Source organism: Corvus brachyrhynchos, unplaced genomic scaffold (genome assembly GCF_000691975.1).
Source record: "Corvus brachyrhynchos isolate BGI_N302 unplaced genomic scaffold, ASM69197v1 scaffold42, whole genome shotgun sequence".
NCBI lineage: Eukaryota > Metazoa > Chordata > Aves > Passeriformes > Corvidae > Corvus > Corvus brachyrhynchos.
The window spans coordinates 1175791-1201242 of NW_008237242.1; the positions used below are offsets into that span (position 1 = coordinate 1175791).

The 25452-nt window shown below is 36.6% G+C and overlaps 1 protein-coding gene across 1 annotated transcript in view; it reads right to left on the reverse strand.

Moving 5' to 3' along the window:
• Positions 1–915: 915 nt before the first annotated feature.
• The window catches only part of CUNH5orf42 (chromosome unknown C5orf42 homolog), a 59704-nt gene continuing 35167 nt past the window's right edge, over positions 916–25452 (reverse strand). The window contains 26 exon segments of the mRNA XM_017730234.1: positions 916–1491; positions 1893–2062; positions 3395–3478; positions 3817–3929; positions 5227–5391; positions 5831–5892; positions 7506–7671; positions 8459–8587; positions 9786–9816; positions 10176–10289; positions 11226–11387; positions 12034–12127; positions 13022–13266; positions 13533–13731; positions 13985–14097; positions 14740–14844; positions 15128–15167; positions 15310–15365; positions 16437–16491; positions 17304–17433; positions 18601–18767; positions 19667–20401; positions 20579–20836; positions 21443–21632; positions 23143–23211; positions 24079–24158. Coding sequence (XP_017585723.1) covers positions 1351–1491; positions 1893–2062; positions 3395–3478; positions 3817–3929; positions 5227–5391; positions 5831–5892; positions 7506–7671; positions 8459–8587; positions 9786–9816; positions 10176–10289; positions 11226–11387; positions 12034–12127; positions 13022–13266; positions 13533–13731; positions 13985–14097; positions 14740–14844; positions 15128–15167; positions 15310–15365; positions 16437–16491; positions 17304–17433; positions 18601–18767; positions 19667–20401; positions 20579–20836; positions 21443–21632; positions 23143–23211; positions 24079–24158 — 3873 coding nt within the window. The 3' untranslated portion in view covers positions 916–1350.

A 25452-nucleotide genomic window follows, 5' to 3' on the forward strand; every position in this document is an offset into this window, starting at 1 on the left:
AGCCTGGCCCAAGCAGGGCCTGGCCGGGCCCACTGGCCCCCACACGGGGCCTGCAGCCACCTGTCCCAGCGCCAGAAACAAGGGAGAGCTGTGGGGGGGGTTTGTCTATTCTTAAGTGTGTATCACAGAGGTGATCACAACTTTAAGTGGCTCAAGGAATTGTCCATATTCAAACTGGCCAGCTGATAGGTTCTGTCAGGTCACAGAGGAAACTGTAAGCACCCCTTTGCAAGAACATCACTTCTGGGACTATGCTTGCTAACCTATGACACTTGGCCTGTCTGGGCCTCTGAGCCTACAGGCACTGTCAGTTCTACCCTGGCATGCGTCTAATCCTGTAACAGCCTTTGAACCTTATTTTTTGATGTTTGCCAAGATGCAGCTCCACTTGGAAACATGCAATTTTTAGGGTTTTTAATTATTACAGTTTGGGGTGGCAATAATTAACCACTGGAAATTAACACACCTTTGACTTCCATGAAAAATTCAGATTTCTTCACTACAAAATAAAAACTACAGCTGTTGGGAACAAGTCAACACAGCTGCATCTGTTCAAACTACCACAACTTGGTGGTCACTGAGCACATGGAAAATTTGTCTACAAACCCCTGGGGGTTGCTGGAGGAGCTCTAAACAGTAGCATTCTGTAGACAGATGAACAATGATACTGTTTTTACCCCAGTAAGTACTTGCCCTTTGTGTCTCACACTGCTGCCTGACTTTCCTATTAGAAGTCTACTTTTCATTTTCATTTCTGACTATTTGTACCTCTTTCTATCAATCATTCAAACTCTTCTACGATTTCTCAGAGCTACTGCACAAGTAGGCTGGGTTTAAAATATGAGGGTAGTGCACATGTACATATACATTCCTAGTGGTACACGGCAATAATTAATAGTGTGACCGACGTGTAAATCATTTACAGCAGAAACTAATAAAATCACTTTTATTAAACCAGTTGATCACAACTCTTATGTTACAAAAATAACTTCATAATAATGTTAAATATTAAATACAAAAGTAAAACAGTTGCTCTTAAAATGAAAGTAACATTTTTTGTGTTTACATATGTTTCTGTGTAAAGCAGCTGACCCAGATCTGTTTAAGATTGTGGGTCTGCCTTTACCAACTATATTTAGTTCTTCTTCACCTGAAGACATAGGGAAAGCAAACTACATGTTAAGGAATTCAGCTTCATCTAGGCAAGACTGGAAACAGTCAGAGTTTCCATGCTGCTTAAGAAGGAAACAGTGCAGGCCTCAATCCATTTTAAGCAGAACAATTACTGTTTTTAAAAAACAAAACCAAACACTAGCAACTGTTTGGAAGAGCACAGTGGCTGAGAACTTTTCACTTGTCTTCCACATCTGCTATCATAGCCTCAACTGCATTCCAGTCCAGCTTGCTGAGGATGCTCCCTGTGCTTTCAGAAACACTGTCCATGTTGATACTGCCAAGAGGAGAGAAACTCATGCCATGCACTGCAGAGGCCTGGTGGGGGAAGAGAAGATGAAGTGATCATTGTGCATCATCCATGGACAGCAGAAATGATGCCACTCTTTTAAAACGTGTCCAAATCAAGTTATGTGTCTGATTATTCTGTAACAAATGCAATCTATTTTCCTGTTTATGCCCTCCCACTGACGCCCGTTTCCTGGACAGGCAATGTGCCTACACAGTTTTTAAAAAGTACATTGAAGTTCAAGGCTCACAAGAATGCCTTCACTTGTAAAGGAAAACTGTAGTTCTGCTGAAGCCCCACCATTTGTGTGATGCATTATTTATCTCACCCACATGTTTTGAATAGAGAACCACATTTTAAATAAAGCAGAAGAAAACAAAGTGTTAAATGGCATGTATCAAATAGTTTATAGAATAAGTAGGTACTTTACCTGAAACATGGAGTCATGAGTATCTTGAAGTATTCTTTGGATATCCTCAGGCACAGTCCAAGGACTCACTACGTCTCGATCAGTGTCAAGATCAACACCTTCTGTCTGAACTGCAGTGGCAACTTGAAGAGGCTTTTGTGTTGAGCTCCTGCTGACTCTACACTCAGCAGCTGAGGAGAAAACAGGCCAACCACAGCACTGCAACACTTCTTGCCCTTTTCATCTCAATCTCTTGAAACTCCTTCAAGAATAGAAGCTCCAGGTTCTAAGAACTGAAGCTGTGTGTAAATCCACGTGAAAACAGCCAGCCCTGTTATCTAGAATTGACGGGGGGTTATGGGGAGAAAAGGCTGCTGGTCCCTTCCAGCCTCATGCTCTGAGCTGCCTTCCCAGGGCAGAACACGAAGTGGAACAGGACTGTGCATGGTGCCTACAGCATCCAGGTTCTGTGGTGCAGTCCCCCCAAAAAAACCACATTGTTCATTATTTGGCAGAGGACTAAACTAAATAAACTCTGGATTTGTGCCTCTTTAGAAGACATGGAACTTCAATGAAACCCTTATCAGTGATGTGATATACTGGAAAAACAGATAGAAGAAGGTGCCAGAAAATCAGAGAACGATCAACCTGAATATAGAGTTTAAAAAGTGAATATATGGAAAGGAGAAAAATTACTTTTCCACATGAGCAGAGGTGAATTCAGGAATTCAGGAAAAGTGCCCTTCTGCTTCTTAGTGCTTCTCTCAATTTCCTGCACTGTCAACTCAAATACATTGACCTTTGACTGTCCAAATCATGCCAATAGTATAATTCTGGTGTAAGGCAGAATGGAATCATGCCACAGTATTTTGTAAGTCTCAGACCGATTCTCTCTTCATTCTTTGTCTGATCAGAAATTCTGCTGCTATTAACAAGTACTGCTTCTGTTAAAGAATATGATTAGGAGCAATCTTTTGTGGATCCAGACCTACAAAGATAGGCATGGGAAAAAGTACCACTAAAATCCAAGGAGTTTTTTCTTTTTGCTAAGCTTAGTCATAAATTTTTCCATGCTAACATTATGACAAAATGATATCTTAAATGGATACTGTACAGAGGGATAATAAAGACAACTCCTACTTTAAAGAGCTTGGAGAGTAAGCAGCACAGAAAGGTAAGGTAGAGACATAATTCTTGTGTCCTGGTCTGCTAATTAACTTTCTCTCTGTCAGTCTGAACTGAAAGATAAGACTCAAAGCCTTCATCTAGTGATTTCATAACATGCATTTCAGGAATTCACTAAAATCTGGCACATTTATTTCAGTAATCTTGAAACTCTCATCTCGCTAAAACTGTTCAGAGGTGATTAAACAGGTGATTAAAATATTTCACAAGTTTCTAATTAAAAGGATTTTTAAGTGGGGAAATAATTATGAGTTTTATTCTTCTAAACAAATGCTGTATCTGCATCTTATTTCCCCCCTGTATTATGCAGCATTCTGTCATTGTTCTGTGTGACTTACAGTGTCTGGAATTAACAGGACAGTTTGCAGCATTTCTCAGTCTTCTTCTGGAGGTACTTTTCTGAAGCAGCTTACAGGCATTTCCTGGAAAGACAAAGTAAGCATTTCGTTTTTTAAATGCAGATCAAATATACTCAAAGATGCTCAGAAATTTTCATCTACAAGTCTCCTGCCTGGGTTACACAGTACTCTTGCTATGGCAATTTAAGCTACTTTGGATTTAAAGAAGTGATAAGGAAAGGTAACTCCCATCTTTAGCAGGTCAATGGCAACACAGTTGCAAAAGCCTCAGGACAGGAAACATGCAGGTTTATAAATCTGATTTTCTACACAGATATCAAAGCTCCTCTCTCCCAAAAATCCAGCAGTCACTTGAAGGACCTCTTCAGTATGTGTCTTCATCAAAAAAGTTCTGTTCTTACCCTTGGACTCTGTCAAACCAAGAGCTGGGGTGAAACGTTGTACTTTTTGACCAAAGCCAGGTTTGGCAGCAATTCTGCTCCTTTCTGCCAGAACAGGACTATTCAGATGCCCTCTACAACAAGACAAAGGAAAAAACCAACACAACGACAAAGCTTAAATACTTATCACTGTACCATTCCTCCACACAACTTAGATCTGACAGGGCATATTCAGAAGAGACATAAAAGCCAGAGAAACCACATTCAGCCCACCTGGCTGAGGATCAGCATCACACACTGCCTGTGGGGCCAGTAAGCCTCAGCAGAATCAGAACTGCTGCAATCACAGTGAAGACACTTAAAACTGGCTTTATAGAGAGCCACTTTAGGTCCAACAAAACTTCTTATTGATTCCTGCCACTCCTAAGGTGGATTCCTGCATGATGTTCCTTAGCATGTCTGATTCTGGCTGGGCACTTAAACTTCCCTTGGACACCACCAGCAGGCTCTGTACAGCACTGACTACATTCACTTTAATGCTGTATTCTGGAACTGTACCTAAAAAAGGTACTGTACCAAAAAAAAAGAAGCAGAAATATTTAAGTTTGGAAATCACAGGATTACCTGAAGTAAAAAGTTCCTCCTATTATTCTGAAAAGTATAAAATTATATATATAAGAAGAACTACAATGCAATATACACCTGGAGCACACATACACATATGTGGCATTAATGCCATTAAACTGAACAGATGTATCAATTTATAATACTCAGATACCCTCACCTCCTCAAAAGGCAGTACGTGAAGTGCAAAAGAAAGATCAAGTAAAAATCTAAAGGATGAAAAAATTAGCAAGCAAGAGAACAAATCCAGAGTTTGCACAGCAGAATTTTTATTTGCTTCTTGCTTGTTGTTAGATGCTCTTCAGGTCTATATTGCTGGCTATAGTTCAGTGGAACTCACAGAACATTAAGTTTGCAAAGGACCTCCAAGATCATCAAGTTCAGCCTTTGACGGGATCACAACCCTGTCAACTAGACCCTGGCACCAAGTGCCATGTCCAGCCACACCTCCAGGGATGGTGGCTCCACCACCTCCCTGGGCAGCCTGTTCCAATGTCTAACCACCCTTTCTGTAAAGGAATTGATGTTGAGTGGAATTGGTTATGACACTGATTACAGCTTGACTCCTGAGTTGGCTTATTCCATGCTCCAAAAGGCATTTTTAAGGCTCCCTCCAAGATTTGCTGTACTGGTTGTAACAAGACTGGAACAGGGACTTGAGAGTCCGCTGATCCAGACAAATTGTATCTTTGATTCTGCCAGCATATGACCTGTCTCTCAAGCTAATCCTGTCTCAACTTGCTGCAAAATTTGAAGTGTGGTGAAGATACCAGCACACCAGAGCAGGTTTGATGCTTAGAGTGTTACCCTGTACTGGATGCCACATCCCTCCTTCTGTACACTTGAGGTGATCTTGTGCTGGACAACGTTCTATGATCACTTGCTGGTGATGCCACTGTGTCAGCTAACATTTCATTCATCAGGGAAAGTGCCTGTGATATTCTTATACTGTGATGCTCAGACAACAGGGCTCTGTGGAGAAATAATATTACACATTACCTCACGCTCTCACTCATTTCACCACAGCTGATTTGTGAGTCCTGTAAGACTACATGAAGAACACTTTTTTACAGAATTTCACAGAAATATACTAAGCCTTTTAAGATCATTAGCAAAAAGTTAAACCATTTCTTAGTTGAGTGAGTGAGTTTGACAGAATGCATGAGTAAATGTTGGGGAAAAAAAGAAACAATGATATTTGGAAAGCGATAAATACAGTCAAAGGATGAAACATGTTCAGAGTTTTCCTAAATGGTAATGCAAACATGAATTTTTTATGCTTTTGGTTGAAATTTCATCAATATCTGAAGCTTCATAGGCAATATAGTTAAAACTATCTCTACCTCTTTTTGAGGACTGGAAAACTAATATATAACTAAAGATATCCTGAGTTGTATTTATAGCAACTTACTTGTCTTTTTCTTCTTTCTTCTTCTGGAAGATTCTAATATCCTTTGAAGTAGGATTATGATGCTGTGTAAGAAAGTATAAAAATCATTAACTATGTACTGTGGTCTCATTCCAGTCCCTCACTCTCAAAATGTACTTAATTGACTTGAAAGTTACTGTTTAAGACATTCTTCACAAAGAAAAACAATATGAAAACATATGGTCCTACCAGGAAATTCAGGTAAGATTGTCTCTGTAACATTCCAGTCTCAAAAAATATACTGAAATCTTGCAGTCACATCTTTCATACTGCATATGCTTAAAATACTAACATTCCTAAGGATACGTCCTCATAGTCCAGCTCAAAGTTTCAAATGGCCTCACCATCACTGATGTTCCTAACAAAAAAACCAGGGCAAGGTTGCACTTTGACCTGTGTTTGCTAGAATACAATTTGAATTCTTTAGTTCTTCCTTCTTAAAAAGAAAAAAGCCAAAACCAAACCCAAACCATCCTCTGAAAGCTGAGAATCCCTCCACTAATGATTTCAGGTGAAAAGCCCATAGCAAAAGCATCAAGTGTATACTTATGGGTTGACAATACAGGAAAAGGAGAGAAAGCAGGACCCATTTTTCTTGAATCACTTCTCTCCATGCATGTGCAGAAGAGCAGCCCAGCTCAGTTCTGAAAGGTTGTTTAAAACCAGGGGAAATACTTTATTTCACAGAGATCTATTACTCTTTTTGAAAGTGAATACAACTGAATTATTTAGTAACAGGGAACTTGAGTATATTACGTATTTGCTGCTTGGGAGATAAAACCAACAGAGCTTCAGCCTGGAAGTATTTACAGCATATCCTGAATTCAACAAGTAGAAGGTAGAGGGATATATTTGGTGGTGTTAGGTCTCATCTCCTGTAACCCCAGAGCTTCCTGTGACTCAGCAGGGTCCTTTCAGGTCCTGAAGGCATCCAGATGGCAAATGCAAATTTTGAGAGTTAATACTGACTGGAAAATTTCTTCTGAACTGCTTTTGTGTGGTTTATTTTCTGTTATTTCCAGCACAGAAAAGATAGATCAGGCCATAAAGGTGTTTTTACTAATTAAATTTAAAACGTAAAAAATTCTGGGAGGGGACTGTTTGTTCACTGAAACCAGACTTCAACTAAAGTTTTCCTAAGATACTTGACATATATGACATATTCTCGCATCTCTGCTGACCCTTTATGATTTTTGCATACACTTTTGTGTGGGTGAATGACAGTGATGGCTGGCTGCCCTCAGTATCCTACCATATTTGCAAAGGATGCTGGCATGTGAACTCTGCTTTTTAAATTCACTGGGGTTTTTTGGGAGGCACATGGGAAGATGAAACAAGGTGTAAACACATCTTAATAACTGCTGTAGCTATCACTGCCTGAAAAACGTATCTTTCATCAGTGAATGTTGCAGCTGTATCCATTACCTTGTAATGGCCACCTGCAGCCAATGGTCACCACTGCAGCCTGTGAAGAACACTGGTGTATTTGCTTATCTGACACAACTATGGCCAGTTCCCACAAAATCAAATTATACATGTAAAACCCCAACATTACAATAGGCAAAAAACACCCAGCTTTCAGTCTTTATATTACCTAACCTGAATAATCAACACACAATAAGTAACAACTATTCTTCAAGACACCCATTATTTTTACCACATTCTTCTTCAGGTTGAATGGATGATGTTCTTTCTGTCTTTGTTCATCCCGTTTCTTCATATATTCTCTCATTCTTTCCTTTTGCTTTCTTTTCATCCATGTTTGTATCTCCTTTCGCTCCTCTTCTGTTCTTTGAGAATGCCCAGAAGCAGAATCAAGAACCCTAAGGGCAGATGTAAACAGGAAATAATCTAGCACATCCTGTAAATCGCAAACAACAGCAACTACATGATAAAATAGAAACACTGACAAACCCTTCAAAATTCTGACACAGCTGGAAGCATAAGTAATGAACAAGAGGGGAAATCTTCTTTTGCAAAATTTTACTTCTTGTTGTCAGCTACATTCAGATAATAGAACTAGATCTTAAACTGGCGGGAACTGTGGTACCCATGCAACAGACTGGTGACCTGAACAGCTGTATTTTTTCCCTTTGTCAGCAAATGATGTCACAAACAGGAGTAGGAAACAGCTGTCACTTTGACCTCTCTCAGGAAAGAACAGAGCTGATTTTACAACTGACAGTCAGGAAGGTGTGGAAGTCTCCAGCAAGGAGGGGAGCATGACAAGCTGAAATCTGGGGCTGGAAGTTTCTAAAGCTGCTGTGCCACGGGCAGGAAATTTCTGTTCTGTCTTTCAGAACTGCTTTAGAAGACCTGAAGGTCTGAACTGAATCTACTGTATAAAAAGAGTTGTGCTCCAGCCTATACCTAGTAGAAGAAGGAACAAGCAAAGAGGAAGGAAAGAATTTCAAAATCAAAATAATAGAAAACAATTAGTATATATGACAATAATGGCCAGCGAATTTGTAGATATTAAAAGTTCTAATACTAGTCCCATTTACATCAAACCACATACTTGCTTCCATTGTTTACAGGTTGTGAGCTGTGAGAATAACCAGGGTTACAATGACTTAACCAACACACAACAAAAACCAGCCATGGTATTACCTGGAGATTTTCTTAGCCTGTGTTTTTGCAAAGCCCAGCTCCAACACAGAGATGTCACTTTCTACCACACGATCATTCATGCCAGTAACATCACTCAGACCAGTAATTTGCATGGGATCTTCTGAAGAGCTTGATGTTAGGTAGGGAAAAAAAGCTGTTACTAAATTACTGTAGAACATTACCGTAAGAATAACAAACTAAACCCCTTTCTTTTACACTTAAAACGAGAATACCCAGGTTGTTTTACATAAAGCCTTTGGACTGAATTTTCTTTCCCCACATTTCCACTGCGTTAGTACACTTGAGTCAATTTTGATGAGGACAGAAGGAGCATGACCTGACTAACATCAGAGGGACCATCCAGAGCTGAAATGCTTGAGCTCCACTGGGGTGTGTGAACATGGCTGTGGCACATGTATTGCTGCCCATGAGGAGATAAAGTTATGGGGTGCTACCAGTTTCAATGGTACCCAAATCTCAATGACCTTCTGAGCAAGAATCAGTGTCAGTGAGAGTACAGTTCCACCTAAATTCTCCCCATTTCTTTCCTCTCTTTTAATCAGTTGCTCCCAGTAAAAAACTGATCTCATAGTTTAGGACTACAAGCTGTAGTTGCTTCAAGTTACTTCTTTGGGTAAAAATCACTGTCTGCTAAAGTTTATTGCATCATACCCTCATTCTTTAGTTTATTTAACCACTCCCTAATCTACTTCAGTCACAACAAGCAGTTCCATTTAAAATACTAGAAAAATAAGATAAACCATTCAGTTTACTGCTATGATTTAAGCAAAACAATAAAGATGGATAATGGAGCAGAATGACTAGGAAGAAAGGAAACCAGCTACTCTTTTCTACTATATCCAGAAGAGTAACAGCAGCTAAAAAATACATGTCAGAACACTTTATTTAATGCATATGCTCTTTCCAGTTCCGAAATCTTCAGTCTGTTGCTTTACTGTTTTCATACAGTAACACCTTAAAAACCTTCTGGTGATAGCTGGCTTTGGTAGGCAACTACTAGCAGCAATTGCATGTACTTTGCTGAAAAAGTGGTTTGCAAATAGGAGAAACAACAAATGCACACAGACAAGAGCACCATTTACATTAGCAGCTCCAATACTTGTAACTAGAAAAGAACTTTGAATGCTTCTGCAGCTTTTGCATAAAGTAAATCTAACAGGCACTACCAAAGTCAGAGTAAATTACCTAAAAAAAGGGCTTTTATTCAGTTTGAAAATAAATGCCTTGATTTTTATGAAGTGATGATTCCACCCTGCCAGTCACCTTTTTGGTCAACTTTCAACAAAACCAGTTGCAAAATACATACCCAGCACATAGTTCTCTGCATACACGAGAGCCTGAAACAGGAACAATCTTTTTTAATAATATCTTTGCACTGGTACAAAAATTAATCATACATATGTTAAACAGCCTGTGAGATAAAATACAGAAACACACCAACCTCAATATGCTGACATTAAAAATAAATTAATATTGTACATAAGCTTAACAGCCTGTGAGACAACATGTCATTGACTGCCAGGTTAGCACAGAGGCTCCAGAGAGCACTAATTAACAGTTCTCTGGCTTTTGTGGGAAGTTTTGCTAGGACGATATCATCGCTGTTGACAGTTTTTTGCCATGACAAACTAACTACAAATTATCTGTTCCAATTAATTATACAGTATTTCATGGAAAATTAATGATTGACACTTACTTGAGGAATCCAGGCACTCAGAAGAAGCTTGGAATTCAGAAGATGCAACTGAAGAGCAATATGGTTGTCTTGGAAGGAAGAGCACTGCTTCCTCTCCTAAACTAAACTCTCCATCTCAAAAGATTATAGTTGTATCTTAGTATCGCCTATAGTTTTCTTATCTTGCAAGTAACAAGTTTATACTTAGTAAACTCTATTACTGTTTTCAAAATTTAACTGGGTGTGTGTACTATTTGAGATTCACTAGTGCTGTATACAGACACAGGAACATGTTTTAACACATTTTAAGACAGACTGCTGTAAATGTGGCTGTCAAATGCAAGTTCAAATGCACAAAGAATGTATAATTTTTGGGAGCCTGACTGCAAGCAATGCAGGCAACATGCAGAGAAAACAATACAACTGCATTTTTAACCTTGGGCAACAGGTTGCTTGCTGAATGATTTTTCCTCCTCCTTTTAATGCTACTGCAGTCTTCGTAATTGCAAAAATCAATTTACCCTCAGTTTTCAAAATGATTAGACCTCATAAAATAATCTTTTAGGACACAGACAGTAGTTACTGTACGGTGAAATAAACCAATTAATTTTGCTTATGCAGGCTGTATTTAACAGAGATGTCACCCCTCTAGACACAGGTAGATGACAGAAATGATCAAGACAGCTTTTGGAAGAAGCTTTGAGTGTTCTGTGACATCATACCCACTTATATTCAATTAGGTAAGTAAGTACAAATTAGCGCAGTGATGGGTTTCAGAAACAGACCCAATGTTATTTTCTTTCAATGACAGTGAATTTAAGTGCAAGTATGATTCACTGCTGAACTGTTTTCAAAGCTTGGTGATACTGTTGTCTTGCAACAAACTCATTATCAGTGCACATCAATGAAGCCATTCTGAACAATGCAATCTAGAAAAACTCATGACTGACTTCAATGATCTCATTACATAACATTCTGTGTAACAGCCATGAGAAAGTATTACACCATGAACAAAAGGTTTACTTATTTTTAAAAGATGCAAAGGGGAAAAATATACAATAAAGATTATACCAGAAGGTGACTTCAGGCCGCTGGGACAGTTAGAAGCCAAGGCTGCAGAGGCAGGAGAGTGTACATCCACTGTAGTAGAACTGGGTACAGGGTATTCCAAGTTTAAGCTCTCCTTTTGATCATCTGTGACCTCTTCAAATATCATGCCTGTCAAATGATGTTCTGATTCCGTGAAAAAAACAAAAAGATAGAGTACTTAGTGTAGACCAATGGAGAATCCCCACAATGCAGAAACTATCACTCATATATGAGTGATAGCTGGTTAGTGACATCTTTAGTTTATCTGTCACCTACAACAGCCTGAACCTGGATCAGCTGTGCCTCCCTATGAAAGGGCTGTGCTATGTGACCCAGTCCTGCAGGCACAAAGAAAATGACTGGACCAGGAGCTGTTCCGTGTGAGCCTAAAGGACATCCCAAATATCGTCTTACGTACAAACACAGACATAGCCATGATTTGGTTCCACCACTTGGCTTTGTATTAACTCCGTAAGTAGATTAGACTATGTTCTTGGCATAGTACAGTAGCTAGAAGTAGGTACTACATAGCTACTTCTTAAATGAACAAATGATCATTCAATATATCTGCTCTAGTGACCAGTTAAGCTGGTGTAAGATTTTAATAAAACCAGTAGATTACAACTCAATACACAGATTTGCTACCTTTCATTTTATTTCTTTCTCTGATATTCTTGGTTTGTATTTCAGTAACCCCTTTAGGGATTGCACTAAATGCCAGTGGTAACTAAAAGTCATTTAAGATGAATATTCAATGGTAAATTTATTATCCTGTTAGTTGGACACATACCAGCACCAATGACTCCAGCAGCTTCAGAGACTGCAGGACGAGCACCAAGGTCTGAATCCGCAGCCATTTCAAAATCTTCTATCAGCTTCACCAACTGTAAGTGAAACCCAAAAATCACGTAATGACACTTTCTTCAACGTATTGCTGAGACTTACACTACAGATATTTATGCAAAGTCTACTTTAAATACACTTTTTTTGTCAGAATCTTACAAAGATTTTAATGCAGTTTCCTGGCTGAAAACAAACAAGTTCAGGAATCAAAGTAGTTCATGTAGATTCATTTCATATAAGAATTTCAATCTTCTGGATGCTTACTTTGAGAAAAATATATGTAAGATCTATTATCTGTTTGAACAGTTTTACTCCTACCAATCACATGATTTTTGAAGTAGCTGGAGTTTTCCAATATATATTTTATCTAAAACCCACAGAAATTAGAACATTTTCATAGTCTTCGTAAGTCTGAAGTTTTCTGAAGTTTAGAAAGTGAAAACTAAAACTGACTAACCCAGAGTGAGGCATTTTACTGAGCATTAGTCTCAGAAAGAACAACTTTCATAACTGATACCTAATACATAAGAAGTTATTAAAAAAGGAATGATCAACTAGTATGAACTGAAAAAAACAGGCAAAAAAAAAAAAGGTTTTTCTTCAGGATTTGGCTAGATATTCAGAATTTTTAAAACCCAGGTGCTATGAAATGCTGAAACAAATACAGGATATGTGAAAATATTTTTTTCCTACAGGCTTTAAAAAAATCTGACTTTAATAACAACCTTGATGAAGAATATACATGATTAAATAATCCATCTGAGTGTAAAAATATACAATAAATATATTTTATATATATATATATATATAATATTATTCTCAATATCTCTTAACAGATACCAAGCAGATTGAGAACATTGTTCCAAAATGTAGGTTTTGTCCTTAGCTGAAAAAATAAACTGTCTAAAAAACAACAGTTAGCACTCAGAACTCACCATTTTGCTATTTCTGAAATCCTGCTCCATATTTTCTATTATGTTCTGTAGTGTCTGTAGTTGCATATCCATTTCCCACTGCTTTGTGGAAAAGTATTCTTTTTCAATTACTTTAGATGGAAGCCCTGAAGAAGGAAGAATTCTTCCTTCTTCATGTGCTATGTTCCAGGTTACACTATCTGTAGCAGAATCTGACTTCTTATCTTTCTTTTGCAATTGGTTTGATACCTTTTTCTGATGATCACCTTAAAATAAATAAAAAAGAATGCACCAATATCACTGAATAAGCCACAAGCACCTAAATATTCCAAGTAATTAGGTACAGATGTGCCATAGATAATAACATGTTTTACGAAGCAAGAATCATTAAAAAGAAATCAAGTGTATCAATGTTGATGTTTAAGACTAAAAAACAACGAGGTTAATTGGGAAAAGGCTGCAGATTTTCTGTGGGCGTTATGACAACACAAAAGTATTACTTTTTCTTGGATCTAAAACTGAAATGGTTTACCTTGCTTCTGAAGCGCCTCAGGTGGAATTGCATTAGTAACAGAAGCTGCTGTGTGATTAAGTTTTGCAGTAGATGGAATTTCAAGCTTCTCATTTTGCTGTGCAGCAGCTATCTCTTCTGTAGACTCAGGTATCATTGGCAAATTGTTAAGGATGTCACTGTCTTCAATGTCGATCACACTTATATATTCCTGTTTATGCTAAACAACAAGATAATGAAGAATTATATGGTATGTGTTTTTAATAAGCTGTTTATAGTACATTGTTCACAATTTCCTGTGTTTACCTCCCTACATTTGTAGCTGAAAGGCTTTTTGTTTAGAGAACAAAATAAATACAACCCTCCCTACCATATTACACAACTGACTCATGCAGAGACAAAGAACCCAAATTCATCAAGACAAACAGTATACTTAAAATGCATTTCAGCCATATGTACATTAGATCACTAACCAAATCAGGTGCATCTGACAGAAAGGATGGTAAAGGTTTGTCCTTCATTTCAGTGGGGAAACTCAGGTTTAAATACATGTCTGACAGTAGTATCACAGAGGAACTAGATGACTCTACAAGAAAATAATAATAGTCAGTATTATATTTACAGTAAAAGCCAAAAAAAGTCAGACCATAAGGAAACAGCTCTGCATTCTCTAGAAGATAAGAAAAGCTTTGACTAAGCTGCCATCCAGATTGCTATTAATATCCCAGTCTCTCCTACTTAGGCAAAAAAAAAAAAAAATCTGCATCTTTACTTAATCCAAAGAAATTAGATTACTCAGATAGAAACCTCTAATAAAACTATCTGCAAATGAGTCATAATGTAGTAAAATTATCTTCAAATGGAAAAACACTGTTGAATTTTACAATAATGGAAAAATTAGCATGCTCTCTTGGTACCATAGGGAAAATACTTGGGTACTGAAATCTATGTGAAGTATCTATGGAACAATGCTACTGCAGCTCAATTTCATGTGATCTCTTTTAACATCCCAGTGGTCAATTCATTTGGTCTATATTACACTAAATTCCAAAGATTAAGTGGCGCTAAAATCCACAAAACAAGGATTGGGTTTCAAGAAGTCAGATAAATTAGCATGTTATCTACCCCCTGCATTAAGCCATCTCAGATACAAAACCCATGTTAGAACAGTCACACTTTTATAGACTTCCCAAACAATAAATGAAGTGGAGAAAGACTGAAGCCACACCTGATGCAGGAACAGATGTGACCAGCTCGTTTTTTTGAACTTTGGAAACCTCATTTCCTGATCTACTGATCCCATGATCCTGATATGATTCGAGCACTTGATTGGAAAAAAAAAACGAAGATGATCAGAATGCATGAGTTTAAGGATAATACCAATAGCATTATCTAAGCGTACATTTCTGATTTGCCAGTTCATAATAAAAGAAAAGTTGTGGAGGAGGAGGGCAAGGAAACAATTTCAGTCACGTGTAAAACATTGTCTAAAATGCATTTAGATAAATTCAAGTTAAGTTAAAAGAAGCTTTCAGAAAAAGTCACAGCAGAACTGACTTACAGAAAGCATGAGGAGACTCTTACATAATTTCATCAGTAATGTTTTTATTTATAATTATTTTAACTACTGCTTTGTAATTTATATTCCAATGTTTTCTGGTTTCGTTCTTTTTAAAGTAAGAAATTAGAGCACAAAAAACTGTTTTCCCCTTTATAAACTTGCTGCATTTTGAAACCTGACCAAATATCACAACTAATCAAGAAGCAGCACCAGAAATAGTTGGTTTCTGCAGATTACCTGTGCAGCACTTACCTGGATTAGTATTTGTATAGTACTTGCTTTCTCCATTGCATCTAAAATGTGATAATACAAAATCGGTGTCTACAAATGATATAAAAATTAGACATCTTTGAAAGCAATGATATTAACTCACAACTATGGGCCCCAACAATTCCTTCTTTGTATTTTCAACAGATAATTTTAACTTTTCTCTAAGTATACCTCAGAAATGATTCTAAGAAAAGTTTGCGCTACCTACTTTATACAGCTGTACTGACACTTACAATGCTACACTGAATTAAAATCAAGATTCAGTTTAGATATGTGATTTTTAAATTAAATATTTTAGTATGCAGTAACAGTCTGCTTCACATCCTAAAAGGAGGGGAGGAATATTTATAACACATATGTCTTCATTTCTTTATTGTTGTTTCTACAGAGTTTGCATTTAAGGCCAAATTTCAGAGAATGAACTGCATTTTGTCCTGTGATAGAACTGAATATTGTCATGAATTAACACACTATAAAGAAGCAAATCACAGCCATGGTCTTCATATTGCAAGCTAGAAACATTGTAAACATTGAGTTTCTTTTAAAAGAGCCCTTAATTTTGTGTAATTAGAATATGCAGGCAAATACTGTTGGAATAATATCTTTTTAAAATAAATAAAAAATTTAGGATTTGAAAGGTTTACAGAATTATTTTGATTAATCACATGAAGAAATCACTGTCAACCACAGCTAATTGAATTTACTCAATATACTGTTATTATTCCATTAACTCCATTGTTTATAAACATAAATACAAGACTGTCATTCATTTTTAAGAAAAATTAAAATACTTCTATAATTTTTGGGAAAACTATTCTGAATCTTCAGATAATTAATATATGATCTTAAATTTGCCTGCATCTCTCTCCACACCGAACCCCTAAAAACTGAGTATCCCCAGAAAATTCCAAATACCTGTTGTACATCCTGAAAGGTCTGGAGAAAGCCCTCCTAAGCCAGTAAGCCCACAGAACACATTATCCAAGTTTTTAACATGTTAATGACTATAGAGTTTTCCTGTGAATTCTAACAAACTTATGTTTCTTAATTTTTTTTATTTGAGCACTCAAAACATTAAAAGGCGTTGTACTTGCCCATTGAGATCAGAAAACCGTTTTGAACGTAAGATGTCGATTTTGGTTCGTGATCCTAATATAAGGAAAAAAAGCATCATCTTAGAAAACAGCCCCAGTGCAGATTAAAGACTTTCTTGATGCTGTTAATTATCCAATATACCTCATATGAGTAATGATTTTGGGGAAAAAAAAAAGTAATTGTCACTTACTGCTCTCACTCCTTTTTAAAATTCCTCTGATCCACTCCAACTTAATGGAATTTACTGACTAGGTAACATTCTCTTATGTACCTTGGGGTGACGCGCAGTAACACAAATTCCTTATTCCTCTTTGAGTCTATCCTACCCCTGCTGTACCCTGACTGATATCTCCAGGTCTGGTGAGGGTCTCCAGCTGCTGTGCTGGAGTGAAGTCTCAGAGAAGGTATGGTAATGGACCAGAAACTCAGCTCTGGGTAGTGATCTAGCATTAAACTGGTACTGTTCCTACTAAGTAATGCTTACTCTTATATTGTCATCCATCCAGCCTCACATGGAAAGAGTATTGCCTGGGTCACTTGTCCTAGCATTACTACTAGGAAAAATTATATTTTTTTCATTTTTAACATTTTTGTATATATTTACTACAGATGTATATACAGACTTATATCCTATCAAAACAGACAAGTTCATGTTTCAGGAAAAAAATAGCAACCTTGGAATCCTTTATAAAAACAAATCTCCTGTTTACAGAAAATGCAAGTATATGAATTAAAAATATGTATACTGTTTCTAGGCTAGAGCCTGGAAGAGATGTACATTACTGTTTGCTTTATAGTTTCCTGCTTCTTTCTTTTCTATTAATACTTGAATGGGAAAAGGATAAGAAAAAAACATTATTCTATACCCCAGTCTCTGATTCAGTAACCACTGCTGTGTCACTAATACTGATGATGGAGTCGTCTGGGCGGAAGGACACGTTTGGTTTCTTCTTATCCTCCTTCTCTTTCAGTTGTTTCTTATTACGCCTCTTTTTACTGTCAACATATATTAATTACAGATAAAGAGTAAGAAGTGCTCTGAAACAACAAAAATACCGATTGCTGTTCTCTAAGAAATAATACTATTAAGAAATAAACCCTGAAATAAAGATTGGAAAAGATGAACAGAGCTGCTGCATACAGATGTGTTCAAAACACAATTTTTGCCTGCTTGAAATCTACATAAAATTGTTGTAGGAACCCATAAAAATACTAGCAATCACACTAAAATCTATTAATTGTCTAATAAGCTATTTATATTAAATATTACAAACCACATAACATTTCACATCTATATCTTGTGTATAATTAATAATTACTACTCATAAGGCCTGTAAGGAATCTGTAAGAAACGAACTTCAATACCCATCAAAGTTTTCTAATTACTAGGTGACAAGTAGATTACACGACAGCAACTGTAGCATCAAGCACTTCTGCAGATACTATCAAAATGTATTCTAAACTCTATCCGCAGTTACTAGTGTAGCAAGTTTTCACTTTAAGAGTGAAAAACTCCTCTTGAGCCTCTGCTCCAGAATGACAGTTAAAAGCACGGTAATTGGAAGGAACCAAGTATTCCATTCTAGAACATTCTATCAGCATTCTATGAGAACTGAACAAAGATATGTAAGCAGCTTAAAAATCTGTTTTAACTGTTTGTGGAATCAATTAACATCTAATAGATGAAATTTTGTAAGTAATGAAAAACATACCTAGCAAAAAAACCCCAACCCTGCAATTTTATTAATTAATCACTGTCTATATTAAAAACAGCCTACACATTGAATTATACTGAAAAAGCATATAATCCTTTCCCTCTTGAAGATGACAGTGACAATATGCAGCCCAGACAGCAGTCTATCATTGTGCAAAGAGCAAATCATTTCAGGAAGAGTGTATAGCAAACAGTCAGGAGACAAGAAGACCTCAAAACACAAGTAGTGGAATGAAAAACATTTCCCCTGGAATCTTCTACCTGTAAATCTCGTAAGAGCAAAAACTCTTCACACCCTAATGATACAATTCTGCTGTGTCTTTACTAACATTTGCTATTTTATTCTCTGCTGAGAGAGTTATATCCACTCCCTCTGATGTCAAAGCTAGAAGGTACAGGCTACCAGTCAGTCTTTCAAAAGGAAGTTCCACTTCAAAAATTTGGCTTGCCTTTTTCTATTGTTCTGTACATCTCTTAGTTCAAATGGTTCAACACCAGTTTTTAGTAGCTCCATAGGTTTGGTTTGGTCTTGTCCAAAGGAAGTACTGGGCACAGAATGATGCTTCTGGAGCTGCTCAAATGCAATGATATCTTGAAGTGGAATGAGTTTTGGTGCCTAAGAGTGTTCAGAGACAGAGAAAGGAGACAGAGGAAACAGGGAGGGGAATCCCAGTCAGATTGCATGAAAAAAGTAAGTCCAGTTTGGATTTCAATTAAACAAACAAAACTCCTGTAGCATTTTGTAAAGAAAATGGAAATGGAATATTAATAGCATCAGACCAGAACCTCTGCTAATATGTACATGTGTAAACTATTTTCTGAAAGTGAATGAAAAGGTGTGAATTTTCTCCACAGAACATATGAATTTTCTCCATAGAACATGTTTCACTAATATTTGCATTTCTTATGTACATAGTTCAGGATGAAGTTAGGAACCATCCAATGCACACAGAGACTGAAGAAGCACCTTTCAAGGAAAACCATTTCCATTCTTCTCAACTGGGATATATAAGCATATAAGTCTATAAGAAATAAAATTTTTCAAAACATCAGGTATTCAGCATCCGTAAGATTTTCTTACTAAGCCTTTTACCATTCCATTTCTGCCCTGCAAGAAAGGATTTTTCATCACATTCTACTTCTGTAAGTAATTCTATTATAATTTCTGGGAAAAAACCCTATTTTTTTATCATATAAATATTGTCTGTTCAGTATTTTAGACAGCAAATTCTTTACACTCATTACCAGTGATTAACTATGAATTGATTCCATAGTTGATTAAGTATGGAATGTAGAATCAATCTTATGTCATTAAAAACACTTTCAGGCTTGCAGGCTGCCTCACACTGGCACGTCAATATGCACATATGTTTAGTTCTAGATTCCTCCCGATACCTGTGCTGAACACTTCCAAAGTCCATAGCCTGTAAACGTGAACTTACTTGTGATGAGTAAGAAACCATAAAACTGACAAAACACTACAACTTAGAAAAATATATTATTAAAATCCAGTACCTTCTTTTTCTCAGGTAGATTAATCTGAAGTAGTGATATTCCTGCATCCTGTAGTGTTTTTCTGGAGTCAGTATCTTTTGTTGCAGGTTTAACAGGTATTAAAGTAGTAGTGATTGGCTGCCTTACAGCTGGTGGAATTCTAGGTACTGGGCCAAATTGCAAGCGCAACAGTGGAATACCAGCCAGGTTCTGAGTGGTCGGAGCTTTGTACACATCGACATTTGCAGGGAACTGTGGCCGAGGTGAAACTTCTTGCTGTCCCTCATACTGATCTAAATTCAGATATTTGGGAGGTCCCTTATGCACTCTTTCTGCCCATCTCTCCTTTTCCTCATGCATTTGCCTTGGAATCTCAGGGTTATATCTATTCTTGTGGAAATCTTCTCCTGCCTTAGTCTTTCTTGGTGTATATGATAAGGAATCTGATGAACTCCAAGCTAGTCGTGGTACTGGGGGTGGTCTGGCAAAAGATGATGACATTTCTATCGGATGTAAAAATGCTGGCTTGGCATGATAACTTGATTCAAGCTTAAGCAAAGGAAATCCATTTGAGTAACTAATTTTTTTTTCAACAGGGATAAGCTTTATTTTTTTCTGGATGCCTGAGGAAGGAGCTAGGAGATGAAGTGGTTTAGTAAGCACTGAAGAATGCAAATCTTGGGATGGTGACATTAATCCTGTTTCCTTGCTGTTGCTTTCAAATAATGTCAAAGAGGCACTCATATCCAGATGATTCTAAATGAGAAAAGCAAACAAACCAGCATTTACATAGTTACCATGCACTAAATACGCACCAAAAAAACCCAATTCTTTCTGTACCAATCACTACGAACACATTTCCTAACTCAACAGGATAGATAATATATCAGACATACTGAATAGTCTTCATAAACCACACTTTGATATACCTACCTTTATTTGGCCATTGCTGCTTCCGTTTTTCACACTCTTCCTTGGCTGAAAAACAGAGCTCTCTTGACCAGTTTTTCCTTTTTCTTCTTGAGTGGGCACTTGTGTTTTTGGAGAAGCATTACTTACAGCAGTGTGTGCAGGCTGGCTCCCTGCCAGATGAACTGATTGGTGCTGTGGTAACATTTGCTGCACATCTGGCACATTGGTAAAGGATGACTGCACTATTTGCATTAAACTCATGAAGTTGATCTGCTGTAGCTGAATATACACATGCACAAAGTTAACAATGCCAACAACTTCAACAGAGATCTTAGCAAAAATATCTAGGCTATGTTACAGCTGTTTGCTATCAGGTGACAAAACAAAAAACATCCCAATAATAGGATGATTCAATAATGATTCATTTGTATAATTGTATATGTGTACTGCAGTTTTTTATAAGCTACAACAAATACCTGCCACAGACAGGTTATGCTGAAGCAAGATTAATGTCTTCACTTCTTCTGTGAAGTTTCAATAAATGTAAGGTCACTTGAAATTGGCTCAATGTACTACCACAACATAAATCCTAGTACAGTTGAAAAGTTATCACAGCATCAGAATTTTTCCAAATGTAAACTATTAAAGCACATTGACTTATATAGCTAAAACACACTCAAACTTCTATTATTATACCACTAATTTTCTTGAATCAGAAGCAAGAGGTAAGTCTAAAATAAGTTTTCACAGTGATTAAGATGGGACTGGAAATCTCTTTCAAGAACAACCACATGCAGAATGCCTTTAACACAGTAATTATTTACATTTTTTTAAACAACACAGTTTGTACCATGAAAACTACTTTAAAAAATCAGATGCTCTCACCTGAACTAATTTAAACATTTCATCTTGCAGCATCTGCCTAACAGTTTCTGATGCATTTGGTTTCTCTTCTCTAGAGGATTTTTCCTTGACTTCTTGCTTCTTTGCACAAACAGAAGTATGGGAGGCAAGACTTGATATAGTTGAAACAACAGTTTGAGAAGGCTGAGAATCACTTACAGAAATGTCCGCACTACTTAAGAAAGAAAAGGACAGAACCATGAAAAACATTCAGAATTCAAAACACCTATCTAAGGTTGTCTTAAATCAGTCCATAAAAATTTTAAAGATAGCTGTGTTTTATAAAAACTTAATTAATTTGTAGGAACAACTTAATAATTAACAGTGTACAATCTTGACCAGAGAGCACGTATGACATATTTCCAAACACTCCTTAAAATATTGAAAAACAGCAGTAAAGACGTAAGTTCTATCTGATTTTGTAGCCACAAGTGTATCTAAAATATTGTTTTCACTAGAGATACAGGCAGAAAACAATGACTTGACAGAAAGAAAAAAGGCCTGGTTAGTCATAAAGTCAAACAGCTGACAGAAAATGAAGAAGGACATTTTTAGTTGAAATACGGCAGAAGACAGATTCACTTTGACTTAAAGTAATGTTCCTTCAGATATTTGGGATTAAAAAGCAACAAGATTTCAGATTAAAGAAAATAATTTAAAATTTGAGTAACATGTACAATACATTACATTTTCCCACAGTGATAACAAGATCTTTTAGTAGGTAAAGAATATCAAGTACATTAATTCCCTACATGAGGAAGAGAGGGTTAGGATTTACATTAAGCTATAAAGAAACTGAAGGACTTCACTTACACCTACAGAAATTGACCCAAGAGACATTTCTCTGTTTAAGAAAAATGCTGACATTGCTATGGATACAGGCAACCCTTGGAGTTGCCTGTACAGACTTTTTACAATTGTACAGGATGGCCTCCAAGCATGTGAACAAACAGAAGCATAAAGCAATGGCTAATGGGTAATAATCTTAGATATCTAAGAGCTGTGAAGGGGCATATGAAATCTTTTGGAAGGCAATTAGAATGTGCAAGCATGGACTGAGATGCCAAAAGTTTGAATAAATTTTCTTTGAAAATAGTTGGCATGAAAAGCTCATGAAGGAAAAGAGATTAGTGACACATGAAAATGGAACCCAAAAGTATGTGTAGTTCCTATCTTCCTCTAAAATGAAAAAAGCTTCATAGAGGACTGTTCTAGAACTGAAAGCCTGAGACTGACTCCTGACTCCTTTTCCCAATTCCAACATTCTCTCTATTTTGTATTTATTTTTGTAAATATATCAGTTGCCATAGGATATATGCATTATAATAATTTTAATTAAAATGTATTTACAAGTTTAAAATATCATCGTTCAGGTGTTCTATATGTTCTCCTATAGTAATATTATATAATGAATTCTATCCAGAAAGAGAAAACAAAACTGTCATGTCTCTTGAAATCTGAGAGCTCTGAATTAACAGGTTTGATACATGGGATATTCCAGACAACACACGAGTATGTATGATCCACAAGGATTATAGTACAAAGAAGTTTCAGGAAAAGCTAGTTAGTTTGCAGGTTCAATATATTATACCTGCAAATATTTTGCAGTCAAATTTACATATCACATTACTTCAAACCAACAATTTTATTTTATTACATAAAACAGTATAGGTTTATCTTACCTAGGAACTTCCGCATCTTGTTTTGAGGAGAATGAGTGAGAAATGGTACTAGTAACAACCTCAGTCATACTATAAAGAGAGAAAAAAATAGTATTGCAAATTCTACAATAATTTGTTATGCTGTTTTCATTTTATATACATGTATGTGTATAAATATACACATAAACTCCTGAAGAAGTATTTTAATTAGAATGAGATGAAATACTTGAAAGCCACCTGATCAAAGCTGTACTGATCTGCATTACTTCAATTACTGCATTACACTGCAATTTGAGCTGGCAAATACTGACATTCATGTTTTGTTTCCCCTAGCAATCAGAAACTGACTCAAACAAAAGCACTGGAAAAGTTCTGGCTATTCAAACAGCAGGCAAAAAAGAGGTTGATTCCAGTAGACAAAGGAAGAGAAAACCCAATTTAACTAATACTGTTAATATCACTATAATCTGCATCTCTAGAAGAGAAAAAACAATGCCATAATAAATTCTTGAGGGGCATCTTACATTCAGTTAAAACAAAACCATGTAATTTTAAAATAGTAAGCGATTTCAAGTGTCTCAAAAAGTCAGCCGTTTAAGTTTTTCACAAACTTTATGTATACATAAGGACATTTATTTATATGTCATCATAATAAGATTTTCCATTTTTCCAGTTATTGTCTATCTTTCTCCTGGACATAAAATACACCTTCCCACAAACCATGCTTATTTTATTAGATCATTACTAAAATAATGACTCATCAACCCTGCACTTCATATATGTGAAATATCTATACATGAAACAGGAGATGACTGAAACTGTTTGAAACTGTGATTTTGTTGCTATAAACAACAGCAGCAACGCCTGAGACTTCACTGGATACCATCATTAACACAACTACTACTGTTTTTAAGCAAAGTTAAAAGAGGAATTAAAAAAACCCAACAAGTCCCTTACATATTCTGTTTAGCCTTTTTTTCCTTTGTTTCTTCCATGGTTTGATCTTCAGGACCATCTACAGCTGAAATGGTGTCCTGCTGAAAAAATAAAAAGATGTATCTTAACTTGCAAATTTTTTCTATCCCTCCTGCTTCAATAAAGTACAGGTTTTTTGGCCTATGTATTTTTGATTAATCATCCAATTAAAAAAAAATAACTAAAAAATAATCAAAATTACATACTTATCAAAAGACAGTTACAGATCAGCAACAAAGAGATATAACAATTCACCTGAGCATCTTTCTTTTTCTTAAACTCATTATTATGAGATTTTAGTTTCAAATTCGTATTCATGTAGTACCCTGGATATATATTCTGCTAATCTCACACTCCCTAGGTGAAGAAGAAAATGTGGGAACAACACTATTATACACAAACTACCTACAAACTAAGAAAATGAAACAAATGTAGGATTTTACACATGCCATAGATTCACTGAAGTAAAATGTATTGCAAAATTGAAGACCACAATACATAGCATAATAGCCCTTAGCAACTTTTAAAGAAAAGATACCTATGACCAAAAATGATGCATTGAAAAAGAAGGCTCATTTATAAATCCAGAGTGAGTTTTCAGACAGAAGCAAAATAAAATTCTTGATATATTTAGTTTTTTAAAAATTAATGTAATTTTATGTATATATAATTATATCTAACATAGATATACATATATAAAAGCATATGTACATTTTCAAAAGTGACCAGAGCACAAATCATTTTATTACCTTCTAATCATTACTTTTATTAAGCAAGGAAGAAGATTCACCAATCCTAAACACTTTAAGCCCTCAACTTCACAAATATATTGATGAAGTCAGGATACTTTGAAAACGGTATTCATAACAATTCGATGCTTCCATGTAAGATCCTGTGACACCAGGAGAAATGCTGGAGCTGAGTAAGGCAGCCCAACCTGCTCCCTTTGTAACAACCAGCACAACTAAGGACAGCTGATGGGTGGTAGGAAGCAACTCTCTTCCGAGAGGTAGAAAAGCACCCATTTGATGACCTGACACACTCTCTAGAGAGGTGCTGCTTCCCTGGGGCTCCAAGAGACAACCAAGCCCTGCACAGCCCACTATTATCCGCCACTGTTGTTTCACACTGGTGCCAGTGACAGATCCAGCAGCAGACTGAGAAGGGAGGGGCAATGAGGGCTCTGGAGTGCTGTTAATCCTCCCAGTCAAAGGGAAAGGGTCTGAAAGGGTTTGAATCTGCTCGATCAACAAATGGTTACAGGACTGGTGCCACGGCCAGGGGTATGGCTTCTTCAGCCATAGAACTTGCTTTGAGAAACCTGGTCTGCTGGGGGCTGATGGGGTTCATCTATCA